This window comes from Haliaeetus leucocephalus, unplaced genomic scaffold, assembly GCF_000737465.1.
Source record: "Haliaeetus leucocephalus isolate CR32 unplaced genomic scaffold, Haliaeetus_leucocephalus-4.0 Scaffold384, whole genome shotgun sequence".
Lineage (NCBI taxonomy): Eukaryota > Metazoa > Chordata > Aves > Accipitriformes > Accipitridae > Haliaeetus > Haliaeetus leucocephalus.
Window position 1 is genome coordinate 7396160 of NW_010972820.1, and position 9064 is coordinate 7405223.

At 41.6% G+C, this 9064-nt stretch overlaps 1 protein-coding gene across 1 annotated transcript in view; it reads right to left on the minus strand.

Annotated features, from left to right (window-relative positions):
• Positions 1 to 371, minus strand: part of CD24 (CD24 molecule) — a 3134-nt gene extending 2763 nt beyond the window's left edge. The window contains exon 1 of the mRNA XM_010573395.1: positions 207 to 371. Within this exon, the coding sequence (XP_010571697.1) occupies positions 207 to 275 (69 nt within the window). The 5' untranslated portion in view covers positions 276 to 371. The remainder of the gene's footprint in view (positions 1 to 206) is intronic.
• Between the last annotated feature and the right edge of the window lie 8693 nt (positions 372 to 9064).

A 9064-nucleotide genomic window follows, 5' to 3' on the forward strand; every position in this document is an offset into this window, starting at 1 on the left:
GCGGCGGCACCCCTACGGGCCACGCGCCCAACGGCTCCTCCGGAGAAACCCCGCTCCTGAGGCGAGGCGAGGCGACCCGACCGCCTGGGGTTGCGGGGTGGCGTCGCGGGTGGGGAGGCCGGGGAAGGGCCCCGGCGTGGCCGCTCTCCCCGTCCCTCGCACTCGGGCCGGCGGTAGGGGAAGCGCCGAGCCGCTCCGAGGCCCACCTGCCTGGGTAGGAGGAGGGCCAGGAGCAAGAGCCCCAGGCCGAGCCGCGCCGCCAGCGCCGTCCCCATGCCCGTCGTCGTCTGCTGCTGCTGTCCCGCCGGGGCCCCCCCGGCCCGGGCTGCCGCTCGTACCGCTGTGGCTGCGGGCGAGAGAGATGCACGGCTGAGCCGCCGCCCGCCCTTTTTATGTCAGCGCGGGCTGCCGTGACGCCCCGCCGCCGCCTTCCCCCTCCTCCTCCCCACACCTCTGCTCCCGCCCTCCGTGCCCACAAGTCGCTGCCTCCGCCTCGGCCCCTCTGCCCAGAGGGCTCCGCTTCCCCTCCCCGAGCCGGGCCCTGCTCGGGGCACTCGGGTCCCGCTGGCCTCTCTTGGCCGGAGCCGAGGGCTTTGTTTCCCCCGGTTGAGGTCTCGCAGGCGGCGGTGGGGTCGTCGTCTGGTGCCGGCGTCGCGTTCTGGTACTGAGGGGCCCGAGTTGGAGTTACTCCGGAGAAACGCTTATGCTTATAACAACGTCAGGCTTTTTCACTTAAACGTTCAAATCGAGGGTGAGAGAAGGAGAGGTAAAGAAAGCTGTACGTATTTCCGGAAAAATGATGGGAACGGTGGGTAAAAGGCTGAGGGGTTAAGATCCCGTCTTGTTCAGAGCCGCCTCGCCACTAGTGCTCAGAGTTCAGGCCGCAGGCTGCAATTTCAAGCGCTCTTTGGATCTGAATATTTTATTATTACCACTATTTCTTAAAGAGTAGGAAACCTGTGTAACAAGTGGAACAGAAGGTTCTTCCAGCTGTAGCCTCTGAGTATGTAGGGTTCTAGCTTCTGGCAGGGTAGATGCTGGGGTTATATTGTATCTCCTCTCTTAATAGGCTGGAGACTGATTGTGCCAATGCCTCACCAAATCAGTCGGGTATCTCAGTGTACGGGCAAATTAACAAAAATAGTCTGTGACCGCTTTATAAACTACAAAAAGAGACACCGATGTGCCGATTTTATTGTGACAAAGCAGTCACTTCCATTTAAAAGGAGGATGTCCTGTTAGCTCAGACTAATCAACGGATTTTAAAATGGTGTATCTTCATATTTATCTCAGAACAAAGTGTGAGGAGATATCAAAGTTCAGCACTACATAACTCATTCGCCGTCTCCAGGGGCGGGACTGCATTTCAGGAGTTTTTGAGGGCATTGCTAGAACTCGGTCCTGAAGCACAGGAGATGGGGAGACATGCTGCAGAACTGGATGCTGGGACTTGTGTTAGGCAAAATATGTATGTAATTCTAAACCCAGTCCCACGCTAATTGCTTCAGAACGCCTGACAAAGCTGTAGTTATTTTGTTTTTCCAGGAATAAAGGCATTTTGCCAGCTGTACCACCCAAGATATCAATCCTTATTCTATACCAAGATGAAAGATCTTCTGAGAGGTACACTAAGCCTGAAGCACTCATGAAGTAACATTTCCTTGGTTTTTATACATCCCTGATCGTAGTCAGAGTCCGGTTCCCAAGTATTAGAGGCATAGTCTACCTGTAGAGTAACTATGGGAATAGTCATCAAATTGAGGGTCTTATGTCCCTGAATATTCACTGTTTGTCTGCTGAAAGCTGGTTACCAGAAGATGGGCTTTCACGATTAGAGAGATACAGGAAGAAAAAAAAGGAAACTATAATTGACTTAAAAGAGGGGTGAGAAAGCTGGAAACTTTCCTATTACTGCTTTTCCTTGCAAAGACTTTGCTTTAGTTATCACAGTTAAATGAAATCACAAACAGGAGGGAAGGTGATCTTTTCACTCAGTAGACATGCCTAATGCTACAGAAAAGTGAAATTCCCTGTGGGAGAAGTCACATGAATCACAGCAATAAAGTGAGGGCTCACACTATTCTGACACCAGATCCCCTGGAGGAGATGCAAAAGGAAGGGAATCCAGTTAGGGCTCTACAACAGCCAAAGCGAAGAATATTCTAGTGTAAAGCTGACAGAGATGGTTTCCATTATCATCTCTCCTGCCTTGTTTGGGAGAAAAGGAAGTGATACAGCTGTTGCATGATCCTGTGGGATCATAACTGGCTGCTGCAGATTAAAGCAGCAGCTGAGACACGTTAATGTCAAAGCTGGGACAGAGGAGGATGAGGGAATAACTATCAGATGGCTTTTCCCATTCTCTCTACCCAGTGCATCTCACCTGAGGTCTAGAACTGCATCTGTAAAAAATGAGGATGGTGCACAGTTCTTGTAAGGTGACATGAACCAACACAGCATTATAAAACTGCTAATTATTATTATATAGTGTATTGCACTTTCGGTGTTTTAACAATTTTCAGTGAAAATGGGGATATCTTTCTTCTTGCTAAAAACATTATAAAGTCTGTTCCTTTATTTAAAAATAAAAATGCAGAGGTTTTAAAACATTTGGCAGAAATTATGAATTACTGAAATAATAAAACTATGTTAAGTTTATGTTCTGAGGCCAAAAAACCACGCCTTTCTGAAATATTCATGAAATACTAATGCAAATAAGGAAATGTACTGGCAGCAAGGCAAAAGTGCTAAAAATATTTTAAGCCCAAGATTTTCTTTGAAACTTTTGTCATTGGAAATTATAATTATAATGCCTACACTACATTAGATTTCTGCGACCAACTCTCCCCATTCAGGAAAGCTGCAATATTCTTGATTCCTCTTGAACACATAAATCACCTGCACTCCTAATTCCAAAATCTTTACTTTTTTCAGCTGTAGTCTATAATGAAGTCTGCAAAAGATGTATCTGAGCAAGAGACCAGGACCCAATATATGGATTTTTCTACGAGGCAAGAAATCCTGTAATCGAGTTGAGAACTGTACAAAGTGAAGCACTGCTATCTGGTGGCCAAAAGGCACTTCTGATTTTTTTCTGTCAGAAAAAACAATATACTCTCCAAATCAAACATCCTTTGGTAGCAATGTGCTCTAAGAGCTTTCATGATGCTGAGATATAGTGTCAAATATTATTGCTAAATCCCCATTGTTCTGCTTCCTTTGTTTTTTTCTGGGTCAGAATAGTACCCAGCACCTCTCCCAGTTAAATACATAATATTTGATGAGAAAGCTTAACAAAGAGAAGGGAAAAAATTACTTTGATCTTTTGGGTTAAATGTAAGTTCATCTATATATTCCACTGATGACTTTTGACTTGATTGAACTTTCCAATAGGCGTAATTTTCAATCTAGTCACCAGAAGCAAAACTTGTGCTGCTTTGTATAATGCATTAGCAAACAAGATCAGCTAAAATGACAGGCAGGAAAAAAAAAAAATTAGTCATCTATAAAAGGAAGCAGAGAAGTAGTCTCCAAGCCATGTAAGTAGTGTATTTAAATTTGGTCAAGCTTTAGCAGAATAAGTGTAGCCAGAACATTGAGTGGAATTCATGAGAACTAATTTTGACTTAACCATTAATTTACTCTTGCCTTTTAGCTGCCAATCTCGATCCATCTAAACTTAAATATTTTAGGAGCATAAATTGCCAGTGAGAGTCACTGGATCCTGTGCTCCCAACCAGCTCTTCACTCTCCTTGGCTGTGCATAGACTAGAATTCACGACACCCTGTGGCTCATCCCAGGGTCTTCATCCATTTCAAGCTCATGCTAGAGTGCACTGCAGCTCTCGGTACTCACCTGGGTCATATTATGAGTTATTTTAGTTAATACCCATGTGTGAATGTTATGCATTTATATATCAGAACCTGATCTTTTTTCAAAAGACAACTTTGAAGAGAGAAATCCAGCTTTGCAGTGTGTATCAATTAGCCCATATGTGCTGATCTATGCTGACATCATCTGGTGATAAGTTTCTTTGATGTCCATTTTTGCCATAAGGATTTTGCCTTGAGAAACTCACAGGTCAATATTTCCTAATATATAGGAACACTATCTTTTTGATAAGCTAGGCTGGCCCTTCTCTTGCTACTTGTTTAGTGGAAAGGACCTATCTTGCAGCAGCATCAGAGCTTCAACCATGTAATCAAAATTTGCCAGCTTTTTTGAAGCACCCTTCCTTACAGTTGCACATTCACTGTCATTGCAGAACAAAACTGAAATACTGATGGGAGCTGGCTGGTTGAAACTGATTTTAGACAACCGGACAAAGCTGTTTGGCATGTGCCTTGGGTAAGAACTTGGAATATATATTGAGGATTACATTCCCTCTTCCAGTGGAGGGTTTATATTAAATCTATGTAAGCAGAGCTTTTAATGGAAGGCATGATTGGTGGTCCTGTAAATCTCCACTTGGTAATAAATGTCAATTGGATTCAACTATACGTGTCTTCAGACATGGGCCTTGCTGTCATGGTCCAGACCCTCATTACACCAGCATTCCAGCAGTGCCACTGTTTCCCTTCTATGTTGATCTTACGCAAAAAGCATTGGGCTGCTTAATTAGCGGTATATAGTTATGGAAGTAAACAAAGCCATGATTTCCAGCCCTGGAATCATAAGCCTGGAATTCTGAGCAGAAGTGAAACTGTGATTCCAGAAATAGTCCCAAGAAGAAATGTTTAAGAGTTGCTGCCCTAATACCCATGGATCTTTTGACTTCTGGGTAGACTTCAAGGGATGGTGTCAGCTTACACAATTAGGTGTGGCTTCAGATGTGCTTGAAAGCACATCTTTCTCCCTAAGTCAAACAAACTCTTGGGTGACATCAATACAAACAAATTAAATGGTAGCAGAGCCTGTTCTTTGGCCTTGAGGCCAACTGGCATGTGTAGCCACATCCATACTATTAAACTCTCCTAGCCTCCAGAAAACAGAGGCTGAATCTAAACTGCCTATTGGTAGGTAGTTGTCCCTGGCCTGGGCCAACCCCTGAATCATGCTCAGGAATTGTTTGGGATAATGCCACTTGGTATGGGACAAAACCAAGACAGGGCTTTTCTTCAACTCATGAGGCATAACGTGAAGTAACAGGTCTATAGACATGAAGAAGTAAAAATAATCAAAGGTCATGTTCTCCATCTTCTGATCTGAGGCAGGTTTAAACATAATTCTCAGAAAAAATCAGTGAAGGGTATTCCACAGCCCATAGGCCTCCTGTTTCTTTGACAACTATCTTTGTAGAATATTTCTCTTAATACAAAGCCTTCTTTGCTGCAGATTTAAAGTAATGATTTATTAATTACATCACCATAGTAAAGCGCACAGATAATAATGATGGCCAGATTCTAACAAAGTGTTTACTGGTTGAAAACATATGAAGCACTTCTCATTGAGAGGAAAAAGGAAGGGTTGCGTGCAGCAGCTGTCTACATCTGAGTGAGTTTCCCTGGAAAATTTTTCTAGATGATGAAGGGAAACAGATTAATCACATCCTGGAGATGCCTACATCTCTTCACTGACTATCAAAAGAGTGTAGATGATTAGCTCAGACATTTACCACTATATTTTCCCTTATTTTGAGGAATGGTTTCAGTTCCTGAAACTTTCTTCATAGGATTCCTATGCAATTTTGTCCCTTTCCTTTGTACTCTCTCAAATCTATCTTCATTAGATCATGTTGTCCAAAGTAGCACACTCTACTCAAGCTGAGAGTTCAGCACTCAACAACTCTGTTGATGCAGCTTAGAAAGAAATTTGTCTTTTTTGCAACAGCAGCAGTTTCATAATGTTTGTGATCTGATGCAACTTTGAGATTATCTCGCTCCATATCTTGAACAATAGTGCAATGTTAGCACTTTTACCATCTCCTTGAATTTTCCTTCTATGATAAGACTTATTACTAATAGCAATTAGTGCAACCAAGTTCTTCTCACCATTAGCTTGAGTGCTAGCTCTTTAAGTCTGTGATTTCTCCCATTGGGTACGATATTCTGCATTATCTCTCTTACCAGTGGATGAAAAGTTAGTTATCCTGATATTATACTACTACTTCATTCTGCTTCTTTCCAAACAAATGAAAAAATGTTCACTGAAAATCTCTGCATTCTTATTAGTCATTTTAACCACCATAATTAGTTTATGACTGTTGGGATTTCTTCTATCCCTGACACATTTCATGACCTATGCTTTTAGCCCTGCCTACCAAGCATTTTTTTCTGGTAACAGTGGAAGTCTTTATCTTCCCTTGAGAAGTGTTGAAAATCTGTATCTTGCAATTTGAGTCTAGTATTCTTCCATTTCCCTTTTTTGTTTGTTATTGTTTGCTTTTTTTTTCTCTTCACTTACTGCCTTCTCTTTGCCACTAGACAGGGCAGATTTTTATCCACAGTTACCAAAAAGATAATAAGTATAATCTATATTTATATCTATATAAAAGCGGAGCTGCCTTACAGAGTACTCAGTTTCAGAATTCATTCCTAGTCATGACTGCTGCATGGCATCCTGAAAGGCTTATTCTTTTGTAACCTTTTCTGGGTAATTTCTAGTTTTGAGTACAGGACAGGCAGAGATAACAAGGTAATGAGAATGAAACATGGAGAAATCTGATAAACAGGAACAGAGAAAGTTGGAACTGATTATTTTAGAAGAAAAAATAAGAACAAATATGATTAAAAGGTGTATAAATGGACAAGTTATAGAAGGTAGACCAGCTCTTCTTCCCACTTCATAACAGAAAAAGGGACCAGTCTAGGTTTTGAAAAGATGAACTGCTGAAAGGAAACATGTATTGTGTGTCACGAGAAGTGTTAAGACTTCATGTATCTTTTAGATGGTGAACCCTTTGTCACAGGGTATCATTAGGCAAGGTGCAGAGAAGGAGTGGTCACACAGTGATGAGAACATCCAGAGTTTAAATAGCAAGTTTTGAAAGGACACACTTCCCCGGGAGACGGATTGTCTCAGATCTTCCTGCTGTGTGATTTACACATCTTTTATACCTCTGGAGCTGGACTCTGTGAAAGGACAAGATAGCCTTGACACCAAGCAATATGATTATTCTGACATTCTATTCCTCCCTATGGCAACTTTAATTTATATTATTTCTTTTTTTATATAACAAAGGTGTATTGAAACCTACAGATAATTTTTTATTTCCTAATGCAGTAATATTTATAAATTCTAATCAAGGCAACTTTGTCCCTTAGCCACGATGGAAGCTGAAGTACTTTGAACAGCCTTTTTTCTGCTTTTAAAAGCAAACCTGACACAAAACATGGTTTAAAAAAAGAAAAAAAAAAGAAAACTTTAATTGTACACAGATGGAGGAACAATCTAAATTTCCTCATTGGAAATTAATTATGTTAGACTTGCATGCATATATCTTGAATCAGTTGCTATCAATTAGAGAAAAGAACATTATATTCTAAACAGTAGAGCCATTAATTGGAGGAGAATACAGAGGAAACATGGAAGTAAACAAATAATTCAAACTAATTAACATTTGCTCATGGAATGTGTAGTTTTATGGCTAAGAAGTAAGGTTCAAATAACAAATGCTTAAGTGATTGCTTTTCCTTTCTATTGCATTTGCCACCCACTGTTAGTGGTAGCTAGATAAATCCTAGAGCAGCAACCAAAACCAGCAGGACCTGAGCATGTTCACTACAGAATGAATGAAAGTCTGAAGGCCTGTCTTAGGAAACAGTACATTAACTTTTCCTACAAAAAAAAATTATCATGTTTTAGACAATTGACAAACAAGAAAGTGAGAGAAAACCAAACAAATCTCATTGCAAACCTCTCACCAAATGGGGAAGTAGAAGAATTAGCAGTGAAACTGTGCAGCCTTTAATCTCTGAGTAGCTGGATTGAATACCAGGCTGACTGCAGGAAGTTACTCACTGTTTTCCTCCCATTTGCTTAACCACTGACGTAACACTGATTTTCACTGCCAAGGTAGCTATGTATTTCTGGTTTAGGTGGGTTGCCATGCTCTGACTGATTAGGGTGGCCTCTATCAGCTTCTTCAGCACTAGTCAGAGCAGTCTGCACTGCCCACCTCCATTTTCTTTCTCATTATGGCTCAGCGTAGCCTTCTATTGTAAAAGAATAGGCAAATTGTCAGGTAGTGAAAAGGATGGGGAAAAAAAAAAGAAGAATGTTACTTTAGCAAGTGCCTATATCTCCATCACTTAAAGAAATGTAAAACAATACCTGAAACTCATCCACCTTACCTTACTCATCTAATTATCCATCTATAATGTCTAAGATGAGTTTTCAAGGAATAAGTAACCTGTAAGCAAAGGTGCTTTGTGAGACGTCGCTCACTTCTGGAAAGGGATTGTCTGTGCAGGTTGCCAGTGTGACTGCAGGAAAAAGTGGACAGAAGTTCATAATGTGGTTGTTATTGCAAGAGATGAAATGGCAACACAAAGAGTTGGTAAGCAGAGAGACACAGAGCCAAGTTTCAGTGTACATGGGGGCTGGAGACATTAAAGGTATCCTGAAGAGAATAAAACCAATGTTTTATAGTAAAAATGGCACAGTAGATCATATGGGTAAATGTGTGAGAAAGGGAAACCCGTTTAGACCAGCATGCCAACTGAAAAGGCAGCACTGGAAGGGCTAGAAAAGGAGCTTCTGCCGCATGAAAGATTAGCTTTCAGAGACAGGCTTTAGAGAAAGAGATGGTAGGATTATTTGGTCACAGACTGGATGCAAGTAACAAGCTAGAGGATTTGCCTCCAGACTATGGACTAAGAAAAGAGAACATCTAAGCAGTTACAATAGGTGTGACACTGGAAGAGGTGAATTAGCAGTCAGGGAGCTTTAGCTCATTATTCAAATGAATATGGACAAACTTAAAGGTGATGCTCACATGGGGACACTGTGGTTTCCCGGGCTGCATAAATATGCATAGAACACTGTCCATTCACCTTCTCAGTACACTTTGAAATAAGCAGTGTAATTTAAAAGGTGTGTGGTTCCAACAAGGTAATGCTGAAG